General features: G+C 37.2%; 1 protein-coding gene across 1 annotated transcript in view; it reads left to right on the top strand.

Moving 5' to 3' along the window:
* LOC113493675 overlaps positions 1–12,794 on the top strand; it is a 38,063-nt gene that overhangs the window by 23,871 nt on the left and 1,398 nt on the right. The window contains exons 2-14 of the mRNA XM_026871652.1: positions 4,885–5,004; positions 7,559–7,692; positions 7,981–8,153; positions 9,178–9,365; positions 9,485–9,586; positions 9,657–9,817; positions 10,263–10,363; positions 10,712–10,843; positions 11,096–11,261; positions 11,424–11,503; positions 11,662–11,887; positions 12,148–12,322; positions 12,596–12,738. Of these exons, the coding sequence (XP_026727453.1) occupies positions 4,885–5,004; positions 7,559–7,692; positions 7,981–8,153; positions 9,178–9,365; positions 9,485–9,586; positions 9,657–9,817; positions 10,263–10,363; positions 10,712–10,843; positions 11,096–11,261; positions 11,424–11,503; positions 11,662–11,887; positions 12,148–12,322; positions 12,596–12,738 (1,901 nt within the window). The remainder of the gene's footprint in view (positions 1–4,884; positions 5,005–7,558; positions 7,693–7,980; positions 8,154–9,177; positions 9,366–9,484; positions 9,587–9,656; positions 9,818–10,262; positions 10,364–10,711; positions 10,844–11,095; positions 11,262–11,423; positions 11,504–11,661; positions 11,888–12,147; positions 12,323–12,595; positions 12,739–12,794) is intronic.

Below are 12,794 nucleotides of genomic sequence, written 5' to 3'. Positions count from 1 at the left end.
AGCGAAATAGAGAAGTTTTACAATTTTAACTGACTAATAAGTCCAAAGACATGTAAGGAATTGAGCTTGAAATATTAATATATTGGCAGAAGGCGTACTTTATAAACTAATTAGCTACATAGGTATGCAGAAACACAAGTCAATTTTCCATATCCACCCACTGTTAATTAATCAAATGCCCAACAAGGGAGCGGGGAGCAATCCCCTTGACGTTTTGTTCTCGTATGACCTCATTTCATGACCACATACATGAAAAGTAAAAGAGGACTATGTAACAAACGCTTTTTACTTGGACTGTAGCACTTAGTCGAGTTCCGGAAGGCAGCATAAAGACTTCCATGTGTTAACGGCCACTCATAACTACTAATGTACTAGTTCATAATGCACATGAGCTCTTAACATATATTCCAATGTTTCATTTAGCTGGTATGATTTTTTTTCACTGGTGTTCATTGAAAGATTCGTACTAACTAATTTACAAAGAATTACTTGACTATTTACTTTTTTGATTGTATTCAAATTTTATTTTTAGGTCTAAAGAGTTTATTTTTATTCAAATATGTTCTTGTTCAATGTTCATTAAAAACCCGGTCAAGTGGCAACTTCGCCACATTGTGGGGTCCGTATAAATATCCCATCTATATATACTAATATATAAAGATGAAGAGTTTGTTTGTTTGTTTAAACGCGCTAATCTCAGGAACTACCGGTTCAAATTGAAAAAATATTTTTGTGTTCAATAGACCATTCATCGAGGAACGTTTTAGGCTATATAACATCACGCTGCAACTAATAGGAGCGAAGATACAATCGAAAATATTGAATAAGTGGGGAAAATTATTCATCTTTGAGAGCTTCCGTTGCATGCGCTGCGAAAACGGTTCAAGAACTTCTACTTCGAATCCCAAAATAATAATATACTGGTATTATTTTATTGTTAGTTAGACAATGATCCCCGCTCCTCGCTCATGGCTCGGCCCACATCCGCGCCTCCGGTGTCCCGCTGGCTAACAAGCGCACGCGCAACTTATGGCGCAGTGAAACTTATTAGCACCTGTTATGTAGCCATTATTATATTTATTATTCACTTTTACTCTACGACTCGCGTTTTAATGCTATTAATAATTACGCACTACTGTAGGCACTGTTGTTTTTAACGTCCAATTGGCCAATGACCGCTTTTATGACAATACTAGGACTAATTCATACGTATGTAGATCTATTACATCAAACAAACTACGAAAGAATAACCTTTAAAGTTATGTTAACTGTTGAATGAGGTATGTGAAATAATGAGCTTTGCTTCAAGTAAAGGCCTCCGCAATAAATTAATTAATGATGTGAGATTTTGTTTTGAAACAACCGACGCAAGTACCGTTTTCTTTTAAAAGAAATCGTTCTCGAAAATTATCACATAGAAACTTTCACTTTTCGTTGTTCCAAAATTATAGGCAAATTTCACTTTTTTAATCTGCTACTTTAGGCTAGATTTTTTTTGAAACTATTTTTTATGACTTCGTAATGAATTTAAATCTAATATAAAAAAACAGGATGCACTCAGGCGTAGTCTGTACTTAAAAAAAGATGTATTACTTTTTGTAACAATCAAAAAGTTTAACTTACAATAAAGTTTTTCTTCAAAGAAAATAAAAATAAAAAATATTATTACATTGACTCAGGTTCAGTCCTGGCGTTGAATGAGCAATTGGCGCTTTAAACTGACGGCAATATAAGACCTAGAAAACTTATTTTTTTTACGTTCGTCTGTCCATCGTATAATGCAGTTTAAAGTCGCTCGATGACGCGGCATACGTCACAGCGTTGCGTCAGCGCATCACACACACTGCGCGCGCGCAACTTGACCGTTCATACGTTGCCACACCGCACACAAGCCGATTAGAAACATCCTTATTATTGACAGCTGACACTTATGACATAACGTATATACGTGTATGTTCATATTCTTTCTAGCGGTAGTCAATATAGCCTTTTTTCTACAGCCTAAATTGTAATCTTACCAAAATAACTGGTGACTCTTTCTGTAAAATTTCGGACTCTTTATAATTAAACTATGCTAGGCAGATTACAATGCAAAAATACGAAAATAAATCTACGATTGAGAACTGAAATTAATAGAATGAGCAGATTTAAGGCAACTGTATATGCATAACTACATACATATGTATAACTTCGGCTCTACCTAAATTATAGAGCAGTTATAAAATTAACATCATTATTGCTGACATACCGACAGTCAAGTCAATCAAACTAGTATTCAGTATCTTTGTATTCAGCAGACGCGAGCACCGACTGTTGGGAACCATTGGGAAACTGAATGAAAACTCATTTGTTTCGCCAGAGCGCAGAGGTCACCGCCACAACTCCAGCGGAATAGCAAACAGATGCAATTGCAAGCAATAGACACGGCTGTTGGGAAATGGTGCACTGACACATGATAAGACTCTAGAATACAGAACATTGCAAATGACCCTGTGTTGTTACTTTCTGGTTCCGATTTAATACATGACTGACATTTTTCATGACTTCAAATGTTTTTTTTTCGGTTTTTGAAATTTATTAAATGCTTCTAGAATTTCACTTGCGCGTTGACTAGTATATAATTTATACATACGAATCGGAAACTGAGAACATGTATTATAAGATCTACGTAGCGGAAACTGTGAACATGTAAAAGAGCTAGAGATTATCAAAAATAATCTGAAAGATATCTTACTAGAACTAAACGAAACGTCTATATGGTTACAGTTTTAACAATCAGTTAATAATTGGCTCTGTGAGGCCTGGATTGATGATTACATAAAAGTCAAATATAATTAAAATCTAGGCCTGCTTCACACAGTGCTAATACAACACAATCAATCTCAATTAAGACAAAATTGACTGTCTGAGCAACCATACAGAATTACAAGTAAAACCTATGTACTAAATACACCAGAGAGCAGGCACAAGGCCGCATTATTTATGATTATAGATTAATCACAAAGCGAATGTCTCATTTAATCCAACCTTCGGATTTAGTGTTGTGAAGCAATTTAATTACAGTATTTGTCACGGAAACAATGATGATACAGATATTGGGAAATGTATCCTCATTGAGTCATATCCATGTGGTGATATATAAGGAGAAGATTCGATATGAAGGAAAATAGGTAATGAAAATAATCACAAAATAAAATAACTGAAATTCAGAGAAAAATTCGTGTTAATAATCAGGAAACATTTCTTTTAAAAAAACAACCGCTTGGAAAACTACGCTTGAATGAAACTAAGTATTACAATGGCATGATTATGACCACAGACCACTATACTACATTTAACATCATAAAAATATATCAAGTAAACGAGTGCTAAACAACAATTAACTGTATAAAAATAAAAGCTTCAAAAATCTAACTCTAACTACATAATATTTATGTTGTCAGTTTAAAACTACGATTGATATAAAATGAACCTTTGTGTAAGTTCATCGACACCCACCGGCTCAAGCAGCGACCAGCGCCACCTTGACATAGATCTCGATAACTTCTACAATCAATTGGGAACTACTCGGATGGTCACGCGACTTCTCTTGAACTTAGTGAAACTTTTTGATAAAGTTTTCTATAAGTGTAAATACCGTATGAAAAGAACATTAGTAGATGCAACCACTGCAAATAAAATGCCTGCGAACAACTCGACAAAGTTTTTCTAATTTTGTTGTATGTTGTTGCGATGTTAATGTATTTGTTTTTTTTTTTTATTTCACAGTGGGGATTCTGATAATAAAATAAAATATTTACTGAAGTAAGCTTTGGACCCATTTAGAGCTTAATAATGATTTGAGTATTATGACCGTTCCTAAAATTATCAATGAGTACAGGACAACCAATTTATAGTATTCATGTTAGGGCTTGAAGGCTAACCCACCTGTGGCCCAAGGTTCTATTTTACGATCGCTGGGTAGAAGGTCGCCATCTGAGGTAAACCACTTTAAAGTATACATATTAAAATACATAACGAATTGGATTACAGTAGTAAACTGCCTCAACGAATTTTTATGTAAATAATTATGAATCTCTTAACTTGTAACAAGTATAAATTAAAAAAATTGAAAACCTCGATACCGTTCGATTTGAATCTTTTTTTTTTGAAATTATTGTATTCTACCAGTGGAGCCTTAATTTCATAAGTATAATTTGGGAGTACAAAATCAGTTCTTGGATTCGAGAAATACGAATTCTTTTAATAACTTACCCACTTGTTTCGAAACTTTTAAACGTCAGTTGAGTGTTGTTATCAAATATATTTTGTTAAAAAAAACATCTAGATAAACTTCGAACATATTTACGGAATACACTAAAGTAATTAAATTGATGGACTTGTTTCGGAAGTTCATTAATCGGTGTAGTGCCGATGGCAGTGACATTTGTATCCGGTGCCATGACCGCTGAGGACAGACTCAAGGCAAGAGCCTGTACATGCCGGAAGAGCTCTTCATTAATGGCCACCATTTATGAAAAAAACAATACCAAGATACAAAAATAAGGAGACTTGATATATCATTATAGGTACCGAACCACCGACTTTCCTGGAAATATTTAAGCTTAAGCTTAAGTGTCTTAAGGAAACGCTTCAAAGACACACTGACACATTAAATATAACCATATAGGACTATCTTGGGTCACACTTTCATTTATGCTATGTTATAGGCACTAAAGATTTGATTAGAGGTAGTTAGTTTTTTGTGTTGCCTATTTTGCGCCTAATGCTCTCATCTATAGAAGCGCGTAAATTTGGAAAACCTTGCATTTTGATGTACAGTATTGAAGACTTAACTAGACTCTCCCTTTTCCAAAAACCTAACATTGGTCTGATTTGTTTCAGTGGAGGACGCGAGCGGGCGCTACACGTCCATGTTCTACTGGGGCAACAACTACTGGACGGGCTCCGCCGAGCTCTGCGACATCCTCAACGAGGAGCACGTGCCCAGCACGCAGCGGAAGAGTAAGTTACTAACTTATAATACTAGGTAATTGGTACACACCCAAATAATTATTGTATGGCAGTGAAAAAGAGTAACCATAGAGTTTCTTGCTCGTTCTTCTCCATGAGAACATACCTTCCAAACGAGCGGTAGCTTCAATAGGAGACTGACCGACAGACTGACACTAGATTTTAATATTGTTTATACATGTATAATTGTTTAACATTCAAAAGTGCCATATACTGGTTTTATTGAAATAAAGAATTTGACTTTGACTTTGACATGTTGGTGCTATTTTGTTGCAACTAAAATTATCAGGCTTTTTAAGCCCCTTTTAAGTAAAATGAAATGAAATCATTTATTCTGTAATTTAAAGGATATTTCATCACTTCTACATGTCTTTTCTGAGAAAGCTGGAGCCGACATTTCCTATCTGACTACCATGAGAAGAAATGTCGAAACAAACTCAGGGGTTACAGTCTCTTTTGAAGTCCAGACAGTTAAATATATACACGTTAAAGAGTAGTAGGTCAAGCTACTAGGATTGTGTCTATGAAGGATTGCAACACATTGTCATACATCGACACAAAAACGCGGATGACGTAACATGGCGGTTCAGGTTTAGTCAGTAGGAGTCTGACTCTACCCGTTAACTCCCCTGAGGGAGCAGTGTCTAGTGTTTCTAGGATTATGGTATTATAATTATTGTTGTACAACAATAAGGCTCTTCCAACTCGCCTTATCAGGACGTGTCTCCCCAGATTAATACTAATGGAAATGTTTAAATAATTACAAACATATTTTATAATTGTTCTAACTATAAACTAAACCTGCTCTACACAGAGACAGTTCAAGTCGCATTCACATAACTTGAGTAATAACTGCACTAAGTTAACGTCAATCGAATAGCAACACATTTGCCAATAGTAAGCAACGGGTACGGTTGCAATACAGCTGAATGGTCTCACGCGCGTGCGCTGTGGCGACATTATCAAACATTGATAAATATTCAAACTGTATCAATATAGTTTAGTATGTACTATGAGATATAGACTCATTAAGGATTTTTTTTTTCAATTTCTGGAGGCATTTTTAACTCAGAAAGTATGACACTACTAACTAAGTACTACAGATAGGAAGTAGTAGTAAATTGGAAATACAATATTATAACATAACAGTTCAGTTTATGGAAAGTTTTTTCAAATCACCTATTAGGGTTTTCATAATTTATGAAAACCCCTTTCTGTTTATCTTTTAAATAGCTGCATATACTAAAAACGCTGTATGACTCCTACTTGCCATTCCTAATTTGTGTTTCTAAGTTATTTAACACTAAACTTTATCTTAATTTTTTTGCAAGTGTGTAACCGACCTTAACTTTGTAACTTATCATAGTATGTTATCACTATCTGCCCTCTTTGAGCGCATTTAATATCGTAAAATAAATGTTTATAGCAGCATGACTGCAACAAAACGCAATATTCTCGAAATTTCGGCAAGCTCTAAAACTGCAGTAAATTGTTTAAAACCTCAAAAACCGGGTACATTATCTACTGGGTCAAGGGGTGCTTGTGTACGTCACTTTCTACAAACAATCGAGCGGCCTTGCAACACAACAAGAAACTTCCACAAAACCTTTTAAATAAAAGTAGAGCTCGTTTTAATGAGAATATTTCATTAATGGTTCAGCATTTTAAGGTAACAATCACTATTCTCGTTTACTCAACCTTTTTAGCTAAGTTCAGGGAGAGCAAGAATGATTTAATTTTTGTTTCTTAGGGTTCTCTACCAAAATTATATAAACAGAACGGAAATATTCACAGAAAATGATTTTTTTGTTGCCGCTGTAACAAGCAAGGCGTTGGTACGGAAATTTGCTGGGTGATTGAAACCCTCAAAGTTCTCCTCAGAGTTTCTTAAAGTTTTAAATAAAAGAATAGTGCTAGTAGTAAGTAGCTTTTACACAAATTACGCAAACGCATGTAAACTTACCACACTGAGAATCTTGTCTTATTTGCGAAGCCCAAACAAACAGTAGTGTTGGATAATATGTTACGATTTAGTTAGAATTCATTTTTCTTTATGAGAATGAGCGGTCTAGTGTAAACTTTATCAATCATTAAAATCAACTGTCTTCGAGTATTTTCGTTCAAGAATAACTTTGTGAAACCATATAATATACTTAAAAATTACGCTTTTCATTGTACAGGTAATTGTTACAAAGTATTGCAATAGTTGTGCAAGAAACATTAAACAAAATTAAACTATGTATTGTCAACGAATAGGGCACACGATTAATAGCGCGCGTTGATGTCTTTTGTTAGACAATGCGCTTGCGCAACTCTTTGTTTTTATTTGACTTTGTTTTAGTTGTTGCATGACAAACCTAATAAAATGTAATCACACTATTAAGGCTACAAATACTCCATTCCGGAGTATTTAGATAAGTTTGATAAAATTACGGAAAAATAATGAAACGGCACAATTTAATTCATTGTAAATTTAATTACATGTTTTATTTCATAACTAAGAGTTTTATCTCAGTATAATATAATAATAACCTTCTCCTTCCAGACACATCAGCGTCTCAGATCTTCAACGACTGGCGGCAGGATGTGTCGATGGCGGGCTCAGGGCCGCCCTTCGAGACTGCCTTCTATGTCGCTAGGATCGTGCTCTCCACCAACCTGACCGAGCTCATCAAACATGTAAGTCATCCTGATGACCCTTAACTTCTGCGTTGTAAAGGCTATATTCCTAAAGTTATGAGATATAATATCACATTAAAAAGCACTTTCGCTGCAACTAGTAAGGATCAATTTCACAGGTTAGGTAAATCTTGGGTTTCACTAAAATGACTCTCCTTTTTTTGACCCACAATTTACCTGTATGAAGTCACATGACATCATACCTTAGTTCCACGACAACAGCTCTATTCAGTCCCTTTGCTTCATTTGTAAGTACAATTGTTCACCGATTGATGTCGTGTGCCTTAGCGCCGCACGCTACACCTGGGCGCGTGCCTGCCTCGCTCGTGCCCGCGCGCCGCGGTGGCCGCGCTGCTGTCGGCCGCGCGCGCGCCGCTGCTCGTGCACCGCGTGCTCGCCGTGCGCTCCCCGCAGCACGGCGGCTACTCGTATCTGGGAGACCCCACCTTCAGGGTTTTGCTGTAAGTATAGCTAATTTATAAAATATAATGTACAAAAAAAAAATGTTACAGATTTTGAACTATCTAACTGGCCTTATTTTACTTAATATTTACGAGAATGTATATTCAGGCTGCACAATTCAAATTTTGTTTTATTATTTTACACAAATTTCCTAATTTAGCGACTTTTTTCAGTCTGTAAACTCTCCTCGAAAACAAATTGATTGGTGTTATCTGCAAAATTTGAGTATATCTTGCTTTTACCAAAATCGTCAGTTTTCCTTCATTTTATTTCTGCTAAAAGACTCAGTTTATCGATTGAAAATACTGTTTCGAAGAAACGATGTACCAATAGAATAACAAGAAACGCACTCAACACTAACTCACCGCAAACAACTTTCTTGTTGGGGATAAAACAGAATGATTCATTAAATTATCATAATTATGAAACATCAACATTATGATATTTGTTAAGGCTTGCCAAACTCTGGTAAAACCACCAGAAACGGTGTTTATGTGTCGACTCTCGAGATGACGTCACTTGGTCTAGTCTAACTCGGCGAACCTTTAGAATGTGGTACGAGTGCCGCCGGCCGTTATGTAACCACTGTTTACACAATTTATTGACTATTTTCAAGTTATAATGTTTTGTCATTCAGTTGAAATAAATAAATAAACATTCCTGTTTTTTTATACTATTTGCGTACTTACTGGTTTGTAAATTAGTGTATTTTTTCTAGTTAAGTCAGTCGGCTACGGCTATGAAAACAAATGATTTACTTATACTACACTTAATGTGAATAGGTAGTATTATTATGTAAATTTTATTGCTTCATGCAGCGTAGACTATATTCTAAAATTTCAATAAAAGAGTTAAATATCTTTTATCTGGGCCTAGATTTCTTTTTAGTGCCGGGGACAAAATATGAGGAATGAAAACGATTAAATAAAACCAGTCACATGGATACGATAAATATTTATTCCTTATTTGTTTTATAACCACGCCACAATATAGTTCAGAAAACCATAATTTGATTATTTTCAGAGCTGTTTCCTGCTTCGTGGGTATCCTCCTGATCGCCGCGACGGCGTACGACATGAAGATAGCTCGGGATGTGCGCAAGGACCGCCAGAGGAGGGCCAACATTGCGGCCAATATGGCGGCCAACAATGGCGCCCGCGCAGACCTGAAACTCGACCTCAACGGACTCGACGATATTAACGGAGCTAATGGTAACACTATTGGCGTAAAAAAGAAATATGAAAATGCGGTTTGATAAATAGAAACCCGTAAAGAAAATTGCCATGTGAGTTATGCAATAAAACTACAATAATTTTCTTTTTTTTTTCAGGCAAGTCGATGTACAACGTGAATAACAACCTGGCTATCAACAGCAATACTTCTGAGGAACGCCTCACAGCTGAGACCCTCTCCACTGACGAACTTAAACTCAGTAAGTTACTCTCAAATCTCATGAATACACTCCTAATTCAGCAGATGTACAACCAGGTACGATGTTCCAGGTATTTGGTCGGAGCTGCTGCTGTCGTTCTCCATGAAGGCGAACGTGCTGCAGATCCTGGACCAGTCGGTGGGCGCGGACACCGTGCCCGTCGTGCACGGCCTGCGCTCGCTCTCCATGGTGTGGGTCATCTTCGGGCACACCTGCATCGTCATCTTCAAGGTCAGTATTATATTGAACCTGCATCGGTAACTATTTTCAGTGGAAATTATATTTAAGTTATGATACTTATCAAAAATTTTGACAACCAGTCTAACCATGAGGTATCGTGTCGTCAGGGTAACAGGGTTGAGGAGGTCAAATAGGCCGTCGCTCCTTGTAAAACACGGGTATTTAGCTAAATTCGGTTAGACTGGAAGAGGACCCCAACATAGTTGGGAAAAGGCTAGGCCGATGTTGACTTATCTATATCTATATCTAATAGACCATTCATCGAGGAAGGCTTTAGGCTATAAACCATCACGCTGCGACTAATTGGAGCGAAGATACAATGGAAAATGTGTAAAAAAACAGGGCAGTTATAAATCATTACTTATATCTTCTACCCACGGGGACGAAGTCGCGGGCAACAGCTAGTCAAAAATAAATGTTATGTCATATCTTGCAGTACGCTGACAACACAGCCCTGCGTGCGATCCTGGAGAAGAGCTTCTGGTTCCAGCTTATCATCAGTGCAGTCTACAGCGTTGATACTTTCTTCTGCCTCGGGTAAGACCAAACAATATTTATGTTTCTTTCAATAATTGTCGTATACTTACTTTGTCCGATAATGAGAGGTGTGGTACTTTATTACCAAAAGTTAACGGTTGCATACAATACAACGAAACTATTTGACATTCAGTTCACTAAACAAGTTTATAGTATGCCAAGAGAAAATAATGATCGCACGTACCTGCTGTAACTAACACGTACACGTTTGATAAAACTAGATTCGTTTTACGACTAAAATGTGTGTCAAGTGTGACGTCACATGGTGTCAGGATGCCATTAAACCCAATCACTTCTAACAGATATTTTACTAATGCTTGAGGTTTTTAAAATCTTTGTGTTTTTCAGTGGTATGCTGGTGACATTTCTTTACTTCCGGACAAAGACAAAGGGTAAACTGGATCTGTTGGTGAAAGGACACAGGAAGATCACTTCAGGGATACTGCAGTTTCTTGGACTCATTGGATATCGATTTGCTAGGTAAGTCATGTAACAAAACAGTTCGTGAATAACGTTCTTGTATAGTATGAATAAAAACCCTGAATAAAGAAAAACGCACATATTTTAACAACTTTCTTCTTGATTTCTTTCCACTCACGCAAAGAGTCAGTTTTACAATTGTCATGCAAAAGTAATGATTTTTATGTATTTCTAATATCATTTAATTCTAAATATCGTCACTTTCCTGTCCTAAAATTATAATATTTTTAAAATACCACTCTGTACTCACAGATTGACGGCTCCGTACCTATTCATCCTGGGAGTCGTGGAGGTGACGATGAAGTGGTTCGCGTACAACGCAGTGTTCGAGCCTCCGGCAATGGACCACGACACCTGTCCCAAATACTGGTGGAGGAACCTGCTCTACATCAACACCCTGTTCCCCGTTGAGCAAATGGTTAGAAACAGCATTATTATACATGTAAAATTTAATAAAAAACAAATATAATCGTCTGATTACAAGATCTCCATAATATTCCAGTATTCCATACATTATTGCTTATAGACAGTAATTTTTGCCTTACTTCGGTTATGTATAATGTTTTACGTTTGGTTTCAGTGCATGTTATGGAGTTGGTACCTGTCAGACGACACCCAGTTCTACGCCGTCAGCGCTATCTTATTAATTCTCGCTACGAGGTTGGTAACACTCCTTACGTAAACAAAAGTATATGCTAAAAAGTATTCCTCCCACTTTGTATGACTGCCTGATTTTGTACGAAGGTAGGTAATCTTAATTTTTTATTTGTAAATAATTTGCGTATGTTTTTTATTGACAATCAAACTTTTTTTCCTAGCCACTTCAAGGTATCAGCTTCCCTCACCGGTGTCCTGTTCATCTCGTCGCTGTTCACGACGGGCTACGTGTCCTGGAGTAACGACCACATCCCGAACAGTGAGGACCCCTTCACGCAGTTCGACAAGGTGTACGAGAAGCCCTGGACGAGGCTGGGGCCCTACCTCGTCGGCATGCTCACCGGATGGATACTCTTCAAGACCAACTTAAAGATTAAGATGAGCAGGGTGAGTTACTAAAAATGTTAAATTGAATCCCTGTCAATTGTTTTTCAAAGCTGATACCTATAGATAATCGTATTTTTGAACAAAATACAATTCCAAGCCTTCTTAATGTATGATGCTGTATTCACCAAAAAAAGTATTAAATGGAACGGATAAGTGGAGTTAGTCGAATATACCACAACATCTCTGCGAAATTCCGGAAAAACTATTTAGATAGTTCCCTTGAAAAAAAATTATATTCTACATCCTTTAATTCATTATAGGTATGGGCATCAGTGGGCTGGGTTGTGTGTACGGCTACGCTTCTGTTCCTGATCTTCGGCCTGTACAAGACGGAGCTGGGCGTGCTCTCGGCCGCCGTGTACAGCGCGCTGTCGCACTCGCTGTGGGCCGCCTGCATAGGGTGGATCATTATAGCTTGCTCGACTGGACATGGAGGTATACTTCTTCTCAGCATGGATATTAGACCAAAAAGATGGATAAATTGAATGTTTGCTTAAAAGTCAGTCGACTTCAGAGTTGGACGATCTGTTGAAATTTAATAATCTGCATAGTTTATCCCGCAAATTAGCTGTTTTAATGTTCGCCACTTTTTCTCATTTCTTGTTTAAGGCTGGATTCCAAAAATTAAGATTTTGAATGAGCCTTTATCTCCTAGAAACATACATTTTTTTTAAATGAACATCTTATTGAAATCGTCTTCTTCCGCAGGCTGGGTGCGGCCACTGCTGTCAGCGCCGGTGTTGTACCCGTTCTCCCGCGTGACGTACTGCGCGTACCTGGTGCACCCCGTAGTGCTGCGCTACGTCGCCATGCACCTCACGCACCCCATACACATGGGAGAACTGCTCGTCGTAAGTACCATGGCCTGTTTTATCACTATCCACTTGATTATGATGACTGAGTCCCG

Source organism: Trichoplusia ni, chromosome 5 (genome assembly GCF_003590095.1).
Source record: "Trichoplusia ni isolate ovarian cell line Hi5 chromosome 5, tn1, whole genome shotgun sequence".
NCBI lineage: Eukaryota > Metazoa > Arthropoda > Insecta > Lepidoptera > Noctuidae > Trichoplusia > Trichoplusia ni.
The sequence above is the reverse complement of the archived record's forward strand: the minus strand, read 5'-3'. Positions and strand labels throughout refer to the sequence as shown.